Source organism: Neoarius graeffei, chromosome 10 (assembly GCF_027579695.1).
Source record: "Neoarius graeffei isolate fNeoGra1 chromosome 10, fNeoGra1.pri, whole genome shotgun sequence".
NCBI lineage: Eukaryota > Metazoa > Chordata > Actinopteri > Siluriformes > Ariidae > Neoarius > Neoarius graeffei.
The window spans coordinates 6,418,960-6,435,115 of NC_083578.1; the positions used below are offsets into that span (position 1 = coordinate 6,418,960).

The 16,156-nt window shown below is 44.6% G+C and overlaps 1 protein-coding gene across 2 annotated transcripts in view; it reads left to right on the top strand.

The window, feature by feature from the left end:
• The window catches only part of slc15a4 (solute carrier family 15 member 4), an 82,912-nt gene that overhangs the window by 37,949 nt on the left and 28,807 nt on the right, over positions 1–16,156 (top strand). For both annotated transcript variants that reach the window (XM_060931175.1, XM_060931174.1), the window contains exon 7: positions 7,380–7,538. In XM_060931175.1, coding sequence (XP_060787158.1) covers positions 7,380–7,538 — 159 coding nt within the window. The remainder of the gene's footprint in view (positions 1–7,379; positions 7,539–16,156) is intronic.

Here is a 16,156-nt window from a genome sequence, read left to right on the forward strand (position 1 = left end):
CACACATCTGTTATTAATTTGGACACAAAGGACATACAGTGGTGCTTGAAAGTTTGTGAACCCTTTAGAATTTTCTATATTTCTGCATAAATATGACCTAAAACATCATCAGATTTTCACACAAGTCCTAAAAGTAGATAAAGAGAACCCAGTTAAACAAATGAGACAAAAATATTATACTTGGTCATTTATTTATTGAGGAAAATGATCCAATATTACATATTTGTGAGTGACTGTTCAGGAACAGTGGGCATAGCCTTGTTGAGGCATGATGGATGGCGAGTCATGGAAGACATCCTCAGGGTTTGGCGTTGGCACAGGAGGGGGAGTGCAGGAACCTGGTGTGAGCCTTGTGAGGTTTTGTGATTTCCTGCTTGCTGATGTCCGGCATGACAAGGGCACACTCCATGGCCACAACCAGCTCGGCTGGCGTTTTGGGTGCTGTCATCCTCATAATCATGCACTCTGTTGGAGGGAATGATCCATAGTGACCCACTCTGTGACCCAAGTGGCTGAGTGTTGTTTAGGTTGCAGCCAGCACTTGGTGGTTCTCAGCAGAGCGTTCATTTGGCTGTGGGGTTTGACCTCTGCCCGATACACCCAGTGGTGGAATTCAGCCATAGCATGGTAGGCCAAGCACCGGCAGCACCCCAGGATTTGTTCTTTCAGGAGCGGGTAATCCTCTGCCGAGGCTGGTGGGAGATCATGATAGGTCAGCTGGGCCTCTCCTGGGCCCACTCCTCCTCAGGTCATCCTTCTCGTATGGCTATCTGTTCAAAGATGTGGAGGTAGGCATCGATGTTATCAGCCTGGGGAGTAGACAGAGAGCCTCTTGGCAGGGATCTGGCCAGGGAGGGGAGAGGCTTTCGCTCGTTGCTGCAGCAGCTCCTGGGTGGTGACTTGGAGGCCTTTGCTGAGTTCCTGTGTCACCTGTTGTTGCTGGAGACTGGTTTCCAGGAGATGCTGCCGGAGAGGCTCCATGTGGAAGGTGAGTGGGGTGTTGTGTTCACACCCGCATTCTCCACCAGCGTGGCACTCGCGACCTAGTCCTCCTGATTTATCTTTGGCATCAGCGAAGTGGTCTATGCGGAGACAGGAGGGGAGAATCAGTCAAAATACTCTAAAAGAACCTGACTAACCTCTGTTTGTGGTGTCACCTCTTTATACTCCCCTGGCTGCTCGAATGTCTTTCAACACCATGGGAGCAATGAAGAAAAGAACAATCCACTGCTTGGGTGGTGTTTTCTTTGGGGTGCCGTCACACATGTTAATGCAGTGTGGAAATAAAAAGTTGTTTCAGGTATTTTATTCTGGATGGAATAAAGTTTGTGAAAAATTTGGGAATAAAATTGAGAGAGAGAGAGAGAGAGAGGGGAGATCTCAAAGGGACACAAGTCCCCCCCCCCCCACTTCCATGTGCACATGGACATTTGGATATTAATGAGCTCATAATGTTTTAGTTCTTCAGTAAGAGACAACATCTAGGCATCTTGATCAGTGAAAACCGTTACCATAGCAATGAGGGCAAAACAAAGATGGGTTGTTTCATCCTTATTCCTGACTGATCTCTCCTGCTGGACATTTTGTCTCCTTCGAGTCGGAGCTACAGCCTGATCCTAGCGCAGGAGGTTGGGTTTGTTGAAATCTTAGTGAGGAGAAACAGTGAGACAGCAGCTCGAGTCTTCACAGATCTGAGCTTATGGTCCTGTATGTTCAGGTGAAAATGACCACCAACTGTGCAGCGTGACTCCCAGACTCGCATCAGTGTGTGTGTGTGTGTGTGTGTGTTCTGACCTGACCTGCTCGATGATTCCAGAGAATAAAGCCAGTTTAGACTTTTTATTTGAATAATTACCGTAGCACCATGTAATTGTTAAGGGACAATATTTACTGCATAAAAATGAACAAATGCTGTATATAAGCAAGTGAAAATATTTTTCGCCCACAGTGGATTACTCGGCGTATTTGTGACATTTGTACTAATTTCAAGCTGAAATGTTTCACATATTTTTTGGAAAGAAACAAATTAATCTTCCATTAGAATCACATTTCCAAGCTTGAAATGAGTGTAAGGTCGAGATACAGTGGGGCAAAAAAGTATTTAGTCAGCCACCAATTGTGCAAGTTCTCCCACTTAAAAAGATGAGAGAGGCCTGTAATTTTCATCATAGGTACACTTCAACTATGAGAGACAGAATGGGGGAAAGAATCCAGGAAATCACATTGTAGGATTTTTAATGAATTAATTGGTAAATTCCTCGGTAAAATAAGTATTTGGTCACCTACAAACAAGCAAGATTTCTGGCTCTCACAGACCTGTAACTTCTTCTTTAAGAGGCTCCTCTGTCCTCCACTCGTTACCTGTATTAATGGCACCTGTTTGAACTTATCATCAGTATAAAAGACACCTGTCCACAACCTCAAACAGTCACACTCCAAACTCCACTATGGCCAAGACCAAAGAGCTGTCAAAGGACACCAGGAACAAAATTGTAGACCTGCACCAGGCTGGGAAGACTGAATCTGCAATAGGTAAGCAGCTTGGTGTGAAGAAATCAACTATGAGAGCAATTATTAGAAAATGAAAGACATACAAGACCACTGATAATCTCCCTCGATCTGGGGCTCCACGCAAGATCTCACCCCGTGGGGTCAAAATGATCACAAGAACGGTGAGCAAAAATCCCAGAACCACACGGGGGGACCTAGTGAATGACCTGCAGAGAGCTGGGACCAAAGTAACAAAGGCTACCATCAGTAACACACTACGCCGCCAGGGATTCAAATCCTGCAGTGCCAGACGTGTCCCCCTGCTTAAGCCAGTACATATCCAGGCCCGTCTGAAGTTTGCTAGAGAGCATTTGGATGATCCAGAAGATGATTGGGAGAATGTCATATGGTCAGATGAAACCAAAATAGAACTTTTTGGTAAAAACTCAACTTGTCATGTTTGGAGGAGAAAGAATGCTGAGTTGCATCCAAAGAACACCATACCTACTGTGAAGCATGGGGGTGGAAACATCATGCTTTGGGGCTGTTTTTCTGTAATGGGACCAGGACGACTGATCCGTGTAAAGGAGAGAATGAATGGGGCCATGTATCGTGAGATTTTGAGTGAAAACCTCCTTCCATCAGCAAGGGCATTGAAGATGAAACGTGGCTGGGTCTTTCAGCATGACAATGATCCCAAACACACCGCCCGGGCAACGAAGGAGTGGCTTCGTAAGAAGCATTTCAAGGTTCTGGAGTGGCCTAGCCAGTCTCCAGATCTCAACCCCATAGAAAATCTTTGGAGGGAGTTGAAAGTCCGTGTTGCCCAGCGACAGCCCCAAAACATCACTGCTCTAGAGGAGATCTGCATGGAGGAATGGGCCAAAATACCAGCAACAGTGTGTGAAAACCTTGTGAAGACTTACAGAAAACGTTTGACCTCTGTCATTGCCAACAAAGGGTATATAACAAAGTATTGAGATGAACTTTTGTTATTGACCAAATACTTATTTTCCACCATAATTTGCAAATAAATTCTTTAAAAATCAGACAATGTGATTTTCTGGATTTTTTTTTCTCATTCTGTCTCTCATAGTTGAAGTGTATCTATGATGAAAATTACAGGCCTCTCTCATCTTTTTAAGTGGGAGAACTTGCACAATTGGTGACTGACTAAATACTTTTTTGCCCCACTGTCTGAGCTGAATAATCGTATATTTGTAATCTAACAACATCATAACTGAGGAATTAAATAACGGATGAGTAAACTAATCAACGACAACGACTTGTTTCTTTTCTCTCTCTCTCTCTCACACACACACACACACACACACACACACACACACACACACACACACACACACACACTTGTTTTGCAGCTTAGTGCATCTCTTTTAATCCATTGCTGCTTGGTAGCTTAAGGGAGCAGCAATGATGGGCCGCTTAAAGCTTACAAACCTTGTTCCAATGCGTGCGTGCACGCACACACACACACACACACACACACACACACACACACACTTTTTGTGCCTGAGGCAGGATCCTCAGCTCCTGAAATGCCGTTTTTCTGTGCTCAGGAGTAAAGTTGACTTCTTTGTTTAATATGAGTTCAGCGAGTGTTCTTCAAAAGGATCTTTGTATAGTTAATGGTTCTATGATTCCTAAAAGGGTTCGAGTGTAGACTCGCACCCAAGCTTCCTTAATGGTTCTGGATTTTATCTTTTTTCATATATATACGAGGGTAAGTCAAAAAGTTCTAAGACAAATTGAAAAAAAATCTTCATTTATGAAAATAAAGCTATGTCTCTACATATTTTCCATTTAAGTCTAAACACTTCTGCAAGCAGGGCGGCACGGTGGTGTAGTGGTTAGCGCTGTCGCCTCACAGCAAGAAGGTCCGGGTTCGAGCCCCGGGGCCGGCGAGGGCCTTTCTGTGTGGAGTTTGCATGTTCTCCCCGTGTCCGCGTGGGTTTCCTCCGGGTGCTCCGGTTTCCCCCACAGTCCAAAGACATGCAGGTTAGGTTAACTGGTGACTCTAAATTGAGCGTAGGTGTGAATGTGAGTGTGAATGGTTGTCTGTGTCTATGTGTCAGCCCTGTGATGACCTGGCGACTTGTCCAGGGTGAACCCCGCCTTTCGCCCGTAGTCAGCTGGGATAGGCTCCAGCTTGCCTGCGACCCTGTAGAACAGGATAAAGCGGCTAGAGATAATGAGATGAGACTTCTTCTGCAAGCGGTGTTTCCATCGGAGAATTCCTTCTTTGTAGAATTCTGAGGGCCGTCTCTCACACCTTTTGAAATTATAACATTGGTCTTAGAACTTTTTTGACTTACCCTTGTGTGTACATGTATGATGGTCTGCACATTAAATCATGGTATATTTGAAGAGTTAATTATATATAGGATTCAAACTTTATAAAATAAATAGAAAAATAGCTCCTTTTCCTATGTGGTTTTAATTATTGTAGACTACCTAAAAAAAAAATAATAATAATAATAATAATAACCATAGCTCTTGGACCCCGAAATAAATAAATGCTGTCTGGATCCCTGAACTGCAAAAAATTTAAAACTGAATTTGAGGAGAAAATTCCTGAGCACTAGTGAAACGATCTTGCTGCATGGACAGATATTTTTACTTGATAAGACATCTTAGAATAAGTTTCAGTCTAGAACCAAGTTTAATAATCTCAGAACTGGTGTCTTGTGTTCTTCTAATAGGAAATGCTCGATCGTTTCAACTATTTTCAAGATATTTTCACTTGCTAAGATTTTTTTTGCAGTGTAGAAGATAAATTTAGTTCTCAGGCTTCTAACTGAATCATGTGTGGATGTTCTAAATAAATGCATGTCGTGTTTTCGCCCCTAGAGGAATACGTTTTGTGATTTAGCCTAAGGCTCTGTCACATTTAATACATTTTAGTTTTAAGTCGCATCACTTTTGCTCCGTTTACGCCGGGCGTCCACACCACTCCAGAGACTTTTGGACGTATCCTTCCCTAATTTCTTACGCTCCGATCACGTGACCCTTTTCCAGAAAAAAACAAACCACATCAGCTGTTTATCCCAGCAAGCGCACGCCCAGTGTACGCGAATGGTCATGTGATATATGTTCAGGTGTGTTTGTGTGGACGGAGGTTATTTCTGATATGGAGATAAAACGCTTATCTTCATGGAGATTATTTTTGTTTTAAAACACTGTTTTAAAGCTTAAACGTGTTCGTGTGGATGTAGATAAATAGATAAATGTTGTACTTGGAATCTTAAATTAAAAAAAAAAAAAAATCTAGTGGTTGGACCCATAAATAAATAGTACTTGGGACCTTAATTAATTAAATACAGTCCTTAGATGAGTATATTTTGTGCATGGACCCCTAAATACAGAAATGTACAGTGGCACCTCAGGTTACGAACTTAATTCGTTCTTGGACTCCGTTCGCGAACCGAATTAATTTTTCCCATTGAATTTAATGTAAATCCAATTAACCTGTTCACCGACCCCAGAAACAGGTTTTTTTTTTTTTGTAACTTTTTATGGGTTTGTGTGGAAAAATACAGTAATACTAAAATAAAACATAATAATTGTACAGTACACTTTGCGGTTGATAGTAATGCTTGGCGAGATCAGAAACATGATCACCACGTTCATGTTTAACTATTATTTCCTTCTTCGTTTCAACAGTGATGCTTTTAGGCTTCTTAACCGCACTAACACTTTTCACTTTCATGGGAGCCATAATGAGGGTTAATTTAATGCAAAAAGCAAAAAAGAAATCGTATCAACACAATGCAATGGTGGACAATGTTCACAGCGCCACCTTGAGTACAACTGATGCTGCCGCACGCCTCATGTAGGCCAGTTTGTGCGTTCGTGCATCGAAGCATCATTCGCGAATCGAAGCAAAATTTGTTCGAAAATGGTGTTCGTAGCCTGATTTGTTTGTGAATAGGGACGTTCGTGACCTGAGGTTTGACTGTAGTCCTTAAAACGCAAACTAAACAAATAATGCTTGGAGACAAATAAATGTAGTTCTTGGGTCACTAGTTGAGCATGCTTTACTACCTGGATCCCTCAATTAAAAAATAAAAATCTCATGATTGGACCTCTAAATAAATAATTTCAGTTCTTGGACCCCAAATAAATTGAGTTGATTAATTTTCCAGTGGACGTGATCCCGCCGGTTACAACAGTAGAGCTCACAACACGCTCGAGAGAGACGACCTGGGAGGCAACGCTGGGAAATTGTGTTCTTGTAACACAGTCGGTGTGTATGAGAGAGATAAAATGTTTTGACTCGCATGATGCTTCATTATGGACCTGACCCTATCTGTCCCTCGCTGTCTCAAGCTGAACAAACGAACACACACACACACACACACACACACTTTAACTGAAATTGCTCGGATTGCTGCGCTGTTCAGTACCTGGTTTATTTTTACTCCTGTACTCCCAGTAAGAGGAAGAACCGTGTGTAAACATTAAACACCGATGACTCGGTTTCGATCTTATCTTAGATTATTATTATGTGCTCTAGTGGAAAGAAAAAAAGTCAACACTAGCAATATTTTGAGGGAAAGTTCAGCAAAAATAGTTAGCATAGCGTTTAAAGTGGTTCGTTTCTTTTTCTGAGGTATTTTAGTTTCCACTCGAGCAAAGTGCTTTCTTTCTCCCAGTCTCTCGTAAGATTATTTTTATTAGCAGACGCGTACAATACTGCATCAAAGTACATCCTAGTTACAGTCTGTTTACTACGACTTTTGTTTTTCATTTGTAAACATTTGCAGTTATGAACAGCCATCATGAAAATTTATAAGAATTTATTTACCTTTTTAACATCCTAATTATAAGATTATGATGTGTACATTTGGATGCGTGTGTGTGTGTTTTAGGTATCTTGGAGACAAAGAGGTTGGACATCGTTCACAGTCAGGAGATGATTAATCAGAACCTCGGTGGAGTGACGTATTATGCAGCCAACCTGCTGATATGGTGGCAGATTCCTCAGTATGTCCTCATCGGCATCAGTGAAATCTTTGCCAGCATCGCAGGTACACACACACACTCTTACATCAGAGAACAAAGGGAGCCATTACTTTCGCCTGTTGGTGTGATTAAACCATTTTCGCCAAAGGTCGCAGGTTAACCTGGGATTCAGCCTTTTGTTCTTCATCTCAATGACACACTTCATAAAATCCTCATAAAGTGTGTTATCAGTTTTTTTCCTTGTCCTGTCATGACTCTTAAACTGTGTGTGTGTGTGTGTGTGTGTGTGTGTGTGTGTGTGTGTGTGTGTGTGTGAGAGGTGGGAATACACTCTGGATGTACCCCCCCCCACACACACACACACCCCTAGGTGCAATTAAATGTAGCTACTCCATCTACTGGCACTTTTTTTGGGATGTTGGAGGAAACCAAAGAACCCTGAAGAAACCCCAGATGAACCCAGAGTGCACACAGAAACTCTAACCCGAGCTCAGGATTGAACCCGGGACCCTGGAGCAGCCACATGATAAATATATAGATATTCAACTGACTGCAGAAATCATAGAGTGGAAAGAAGTTGAGGACAAGTTCAGATATCAGAAAGGAATCAGGTGACTGCAGGACAAAGTGGTCATGAAAGGAGGTCGACTCAGAATGAAGGTGTTAAAGGAACAGTCCACCGTACTTCCATAATGAAATATGCTCTTATCTGAATTGAGACGAGCTGCTCCGTACCTCTCCGAGCTTTGCGCGACCTCCCAGTCAGTCAGACGCAGTCAGACACGCTGTCACTCCTGTTAGCAATGTAGCTAGGCTCAGCATGGCCAATGGTATTTTTTGGGGCTGTAGTTAGATGCGACCAAACTCTTCCGCGTTTTTCCTGTTTACATAGGTTTATATGACCAGTGATATGAAGCAAGTTCAGTTACACAAATTGAAACGTGGCGATTTTCTATGCTATGGAAAGTCCGCACTATAATGACAGGCGTACTAACACCTTCTGCGCGCTTCGACAGCGCATTGATACGGAGCTGGGTGTGTGTGTGGAAGGAGGCGGAGCTGGGTGTGTGTGTGGAAGGAGGCGGAGCTGGGTGTGTGTGTGGAAGGAGGCGGAGCTGGGTGTGTGTGTGGAAGGAGGCGGAGCTGGGTGTGTGTGTGGAAGGAGGCGGAGCTGGGTGTGTGTGTGGAAGGAGGCGGAGCTGGGTGTGTGTGTGGAAGGAGGCGGAGCTGGGTGTGTGTGTGTGGAAGGAGGCGGAGCTGGGTGTGTGTGTGTGGAAGGAGGCGGAGCTGGGTGTGTGTGTGTGGAAGGAGGCGGAGCTGGGTGTGTGTGTGTGGAAGGAGGCGGAGCTGGGTGTGTGTGTGTGGAAGGAGGCGGAGCTGGGTGTGTGTGTGTGGAAGGAGGCGGAGCTGGGTGTGTGTGTGTGGAAGGAGGCGGAGCTGGGTGTGTGTGTGTGGAAGGAGGCGGAGCTGGGTGTGTGTGTGTGGAAGGAGGCGGAGCTGGGTGTGTGTGTGTGGAAGGAGGCGGAGCTGGGTGTGTGTGTGTGGAAGGAGGCGGAGCTGGGTGTGTGTGTGTGGAAGGAGGCGGAGCTGGGTGTGTGTGTGTGGAAGGAGGCGGAGCTGGGTGTGTGTGTGTGGAAGGAGGCGGAGCTGGGTGTGTGTGTGTGGAAGGAGGCGGAGCTGGGTGTGTGTGTGTGGAAGGAGGCGGAGCTGGGTGTGTGTGTGTGGAAGGAGGCGGAGCTGGGTGTGTGTGTGTGGAAGGAGGCGGAGCTGGGTGTGTGTGTGTGGAAGGAGGCGGAGCCGGGTGGGTAAAAACTTTTTTTTTTTTCACTCTTATCCTGTAAGGAGCGTCATCACTTCCTCAAGGTTCTAAAGCGATTCTATCTTATATTGACTTTTTTTGGATTTACAGAAGAGCCTGAGTGACTGGCTGAAACCTTCATAAACCCTGAAAAACCTCGTCTCATTTCTCCATCAGCTCATCTCATCTCATCTCATTATCTCTAGCCGCTTTATCCTTCTACAGGGTCGCAGGCAAGCTGGAGCCTATCCCAGCTGACTACGGGCGAAAGGCGGGGTACACCCTGGACAAGTCGCCAGGTCATCACAGGGCTGACACATAGACACAGACAACCATTCACACTCACATTCACACCTACGCTCAATTTAGAGTCACCAGTTAACCTAACCTGCATGTCTTTGGACTGTGGGGGAAACCGGAGCACCCGGAGAAAACCCACGCGGACACGGGGAGAACATGCAAACTCCGCACAGAAAGGCCCTCGCCGGCCACGGGGCTCGAACCCAGGACCTTCTTGCTGTGAGGCGACAGCGCTAACCACTACCTCCATCAGCTCTCCTGCACTAAAAACACCATGTGTTTTTTTTTTTGTTTTTTTTTTTATCGTCGTTTTTCTAACTATAGATTTTTTTTTTTCCTTGGTTTTCATTCATTCACCCTAATGATTCCTCTGATAAACGAGTGGCCTTTATAAAGTGCCCTCCACCCTCGTGCAGCGTCCCAGGCCGAGCGCAAGCTTTTATTCACACGGCTTTGTGAGAAATCTGTGGCTCTATCAATCAGCAGCGATCGATGTTGAGCAGCGGTACATTATTACACTCTCACTCAGAGAACGGCCGTTTCGGCCAGGCTTCCATCCGCACTCTCGGTTACATCAGTGACCAACAGTTACTATGCAGTGTGTGTGTGTGTGTGTGTGTGTGGTCTCAAAGAACAACCCCAGTGTCCTTGGCTGGTTTACGATCCCATTCTTATCAGCTCAGTAGGTTGGTGAGTGAGGTGGAGCTTAAAACAACCTTTATAATTAATTGTGCCAAGTAGGCGGAGCTTAAAGCTTTCAAAATGTATCCTGATAAGTGAGGCGGAGCTTATAACTCTTTTATTATTAATGCTGTCAAATGGTTTGCACTTAAAGCTTGCAAAATTAATTGAGGTGGAGCCTTGAGAACGGACTGTGGGTGGAGCTTAAAGCCTTCTTCAAAGTCAGTTGCGCTAACTGGGGTGGAGCTTAAGGGCCCGTTTACACGAGGACGCTGTCGGGTAAAAACGACTAAATATTTTATCGGAAGTGCCTTTCGTCTACACGGGGACGGCGTTTCCGAGGCTGAAAAACGGATAAAATTGAAAACGCCTTCCAGAGTGGATAAGTTAAAAACAGCCCCCGTTGCATATCCGTCTAAACTACCCAATACGCCAAACTCTGCTCGGATCTGCTCGCGTCGGGTACGCGTTTACGTCATACATATGTCATATACTGTACATGCCAGCCCGGGAAGTAAGAAAGTAAGTAAAAAAGTAAGAGCATGTCTGATTACATCGATCCAACGGACCTTCAAGCTGCTCTGGCAGCTTTAATAAACGTCCAGGAGTCCTTCGAACATCTATACCGAATCTGCACATATACCGTTAATGAACAGAGGCGGGTATAGCATGCTCTTACTTTTTTACTTACTTTCTTACTTACCATAGCCAGAGTAGTCAAAGTTTTCGCGGCGCAGATGTGCAGATCAGACAAGACGGAAGACGTTGCGCATGCGTGCAGACATAGCGGAGGTCTTTCACAGCACCACCTAGCCGCCTGGCATGCACATCCAATTGAATTCCACACATTTATGCGTCACCGTATAGACGCAGATTTCCTCCTTGAAAACGGTCGTGTAGACGCGGGAAAAAAGTGAGAACGAAAACGGACTTTTGCGTTTTTGTTTCAGACCGTCCCCGTGTAAAGTGGGCTTAAATCCCTGCTGCGTGTGCTGAGTGCTAAACCTCAGTGAGGTTCAAAATGATTTGTGCCAAGTGGGTGGAGTTTCAAGCCTTCTTCATGGTTAATTATCAAGTGGGTGGGGTCTAAAGACGACTTTAAAGTTATTTGTGTTAATGGGTGGAGCTTGCAGCCTTTTCCTGTTGTCTCGCCTTAAAGGACAAGCTTTTTTCAGCTCATTGTGATCATCGTTATAAAAGGTGTGTTGCTGTTGTGATGAAATCATGATCCTGACTAAATGCTTGATGTACGGAATTTTCATTTTATTAATTTTTTTATTTATTTTTAAATCGGACACTAATCTATTAGTGTTGTAGAACTCCAGACCGATCTTCATCTCAACACTACTTCATGAAGGTCTCGGTCTCGTCTCAGAATTGCCCACATTTTAACTCGGTCTCAGACGTAGAGAACGCGGGATTTTATTGTGGAAGACCACAACTGTGGGGATTTCACTAAATCACCTGTGTATTGTCTGATTTATTGGTTAACGTCGTTACTGTGATCGGATGTAAAACCTCCTGCTTCTAATGTGACCAATGACGTGACTCATTGCTAATTCGAAATTTTTTTTTTTACTGTTAAGCGCTGTCACCCCTCCCCCACCCCCTTCACACACACTGGTCTGGTCTTGGTCTTGACTGGGTCTTGCCCTGCCTTGGTCTTGACTTGATCTCAGCCCCTCAAAGTCTTGGCCTTGTCTCGGTCTCCATACACTCTGGTCTTGGTCTTGACTTGATCTCAGCCCCTCAAAGTCTTGGTCTTGTCTCGGTCTCCATACACTCTGGTCTTGGTCATGTCTTGGTCTCAGTTTAGTTGGTCTTGACTACAACACTATAATCTCTCTTTCTAGTCCAATATCAGTCTGGAAGCAGCGCTCAGGCTTCAGATCAGTTCATCCAAACTTCCAGCTATAAAACTAATCATCATTCAATGCCAGATTGTATATAGAGGGGGAAAAAAACAAGAAGACTTTTTGTGTTATTAGTCAATGAACAGTGCGACCAAGATAGCAGTCAGTGAGTTGGGATTGTGTTGGAGTGCAATCTCACACTTTCAAAGCCAACGCTAACAGTTCATTACGCTGAACCCTCCTGTGAAATGCAAATAGGAGGCAAATAATGGCAAGGAACCTTAAAATAAAACCTCAGCTCTCTGAATCGAGCTCATATGAGGAAATGCGAGGGATCCCAAGTTTCTCCTCTGGCCCTATTCTGTTTGAATAAATCCCTTTTAATGGAGTCCGCTGTCCGATCCATTATGTGACAGCCGGCTTTCTGTTTTTGGATCTCTCTCTCTCTCTCTCTCTCTCACACACACACACACACACACACACACACGGACACACACACGGACACACACACACACACACACACACACACACACACACACGGACAGACTCCCTGCGGATATCATGCACCACAGGCCCAGCGGGGGACACGGCAGATACAAAACCTCATCCAAGCCTTCATCCTTCAGAGGATTTTTTTTTTTTTTGGAATAATTTTCTAATAAGCAGATCATACAGCTAATTTTTTTTTAGAAAGCGAAAAACAAGCCCAGTAGATGGAGAAAATACACCATACAAATATACCAAGGAAAGATCTAGTGGAGAAAATGATTAACTGTATAACTACTGATTCTACTTTTACACCACAGTGCTGTTGGATTCTGATTGGTCAGAAAGGAGGTGTTGATTAGTTTTCTATAACAGCAGCTCTGACAGTGGCGCAGCGATAAATCACAGGTTTATATTTATAATAACACGCTCGTTCTAATACATTTTCGTTTCTATAGTAACAGCTCGTTCACATGGCAGACTCTCCATAAAAACGGACAGGTTTGTAATCACGGATATGTGACGAGGCATTTATTTAACATTTTATGGAAGGAGTCTCCAGTGTCAGCACTTTGTCACAGTCAGTAAGTTTTCTGACATCTTCAGGATAGACGAGTTTACGCTTTGCGGTTTCTTGGGAACCTTTCTGAAGGAATGACTGTTTATCGCTGCTACGATGTAAGTCGATGATGATGGTGCCCTTTATTGTCACTAGTCAAATGTACCAGCGAAATTAGCTGTCAACCTGTCCGTACATATACAACATACAATTGACATAGGGTAGACAGGACAGGAAGACAGGGATGAAGATAAAAAGGAAACACAACATGAGGAGAGATAAGGAAAAAAAGAACACCCCCCACACTATGCTACTGTCAGGAGTACAGTGTGGGAACATTTAAAAAACCTTTGCACATAAGCACACAACAAGTACACTTTAAACACTGGACTTGAGGGGGGGAATCAGGGGTAGGGGGTAAGGGGGAGGGGAGGAGGTAATCCAGCGCAAGCAAGCAGCCGTCCGCTCCTGCAGCCATGAAGGCGCTGGTCACGCACCCGCTTGTCACACTGGGGGTAAAAATGGCGACCGCGGAAAGTTAGAGAAGGAATGCGAGAGTGTCTCCTGGCAGTGACCTTCAGGGGGAAATGTTGCCTCAGCAACGGCCTGAACCGAGGCCGGTGCTGTCTCAGGGAGCCGAATGTCGATAAGATATAAATTGTTTGGTCTTTCCAGACGCAGTCTTTGCACATCCACACCGCTTGTCCATATCTGTCCATTCCGTCCATTCTATTCAAATTCAAATTGATCTCCGAAAAACGTATTCCTTACAAAGCTGAAAGCTGCTCCGAGATAACAACCATTTTGTGGTTAAAGTTCTGAATGTCCACAGTCCGAGTGCCAACAGCTTTGCCCAATCATATTGGGCAGCTTTGTGGGGCTTTGAACAGCTGTCACCGTTGTCTGATTTCCTCGATATACCAGGGCAATGCCTAATCCAATCAGCAAAAGTCCTGTAATCATGGTTCTGAATAGGTAGATATCTTCAATGTCCTCCACAGGAAGAATCGCCAGGCACACGACCCGCCACCGCTCCCACGCGTCCATCGTGTAACCAGCCGCAACCGTTCCGGCAGGACAGACGGGTTCCCCCGAACCCAGGCTTCTCGTCAAGAAAACTGTGTCAATGTCGTTAGGAGACCAGTTTATCAATTCCATGCTTTTTTTAAGTTTAGAAAGTAATGCAGGGAGAGTCTCTTCAAAAAGTACAGCAGACGAGACAAGACACAGAAGCACAAGCAGGGAAAAGAGGGAGAGGGAGAGCAGAAAATGCGACCACCTTCCGTGGAAGCACAGAGAGAAAAAGTCAGATCAGGAAGTGACTTCTTTCATGGATGTTCCACAAAATGAGTCATCAGCGGCGGCTGTCCATTGCTAGCAATGATGACTGCTTCATTAGGATGCACAGAAATGCAGATGGGTCGCGAGGCCTGCACCAGAGCGACAGAGTCGTCTGCAGCGGTGGCACGAACGGCCTGGTTGAGCTGCTATGGAATGTCTGGCTTCATGAGCTCTCGTATACTCCCTTTGACGCTTGTCTTCAATTGTGGCCACTGAGCTTTTAACTACACTTCGCCATGTTGCTCTATCCGAAGCGTCCCTTTCCCACGTCTGATTGATAATTCTGGCATTCTTCATGTTCCTCTTCAAGACGTCTTTGTACCTTAGTTTCTGTCCTCTTGGTCTCCTCTTTCCTTGGCTCAGTTCTCTGTAGAAAATGGCTTTGGGTAGTCATGTGTCAGGCATGCGCCAGATGTGTCCAGCCCAATGCAGTTGGGAGGCTGTGATAAGGGCTTCGACGCTTACTGTCCTGGCTCGCCTGAGGACTTCTACATCGGAGACCTTGTCCTGCCGTCGGAGTTGTAGCCTGGTCAGTTTCTTGAAATATTAAAGCAGAGATGGTAAGACTGCAGTGTTCTATACTTTCAACTTGCTGGCTCTCTTGATGTCATGGCGAGACCATAGTTGCTTTTGTAATGCACCTTTGGCTTTTGGTGGCATTTGGTGTAATGCACCTTTGGCCTTGGCGTCAGCTTGATTCCGGCGGTCTACCTCCAAGTCTGATGAGTTTGTGTTGGTAACTGCACTGCCTAAGTAGATGAAACTCCTCAGAACTCCTAAGAAGCCCAAAACAGCATGGTTTGACCTTGCCTGTGGCTCAGGTGAGGGTTGGTACAGGAGTTCTGTTTTCACGGTATTGATTTTCAATCCAAAGAGGGTTGCAGCTGTAGCAAAGCGATCAACGATTTCCTGCATCCACAAAATGAAATGTAACTATAAATGGATAAAAGGTGCTACATTGTTCTTTAATGAATAGACCCCTTGTACTGATGTCACATTTACGTTAGCAACCGTCGCTACCCTAGACCTGGGGGACAAGTGAACTTTGTTTACATACTGAAGCTAAGTGAAGATGTCCAACATCTGTTGCTGTTGTCTGAATTAAACTACAGCTGAAAAAGAAAGCTCTACTACTTGGATAATCTTAGTCAGAAAGAAGCGAAGGATAGATATACATGGAAATTAGAGTTTATTAGCGGTTATGATCCGTACAGAACTCTTCAAAACGATTGGAGTGACACTGCAGATTTGTGGCTGAGCGTTAGCTGCGTGTTGGAATATACGGTACCTTCTTTTTCCCGAAGAGTCCCGACACGGAAGAACGGTAAAAAAAAATTATAAAAGCAAGAAAACCTTCTTTGTGTAAAGACTTTTTTTTCCAGACATCAGCTTTTGGGAATAGAGTGTTGTGAAAGCCAAAGCATTTACTCTCGAAGGACTCCGACCTGAACCGTGGGCTGGATGGTAAGCTGTTCCCGCCCCTCCATGTCTCAGCAACGCCAAGGACATGTAGTTACACAGCTGTCTGCACTCTGTCATTTATACAGTGATGCTTATTATTGTTAAAACAATATCAGAAGTTGGTTTTTTTGGTAAAATAACAAAATATCTTGCTCTAGACTTTCAAACAATGTTGTAAGATTTTCTTTTAATTTGATCTAATAG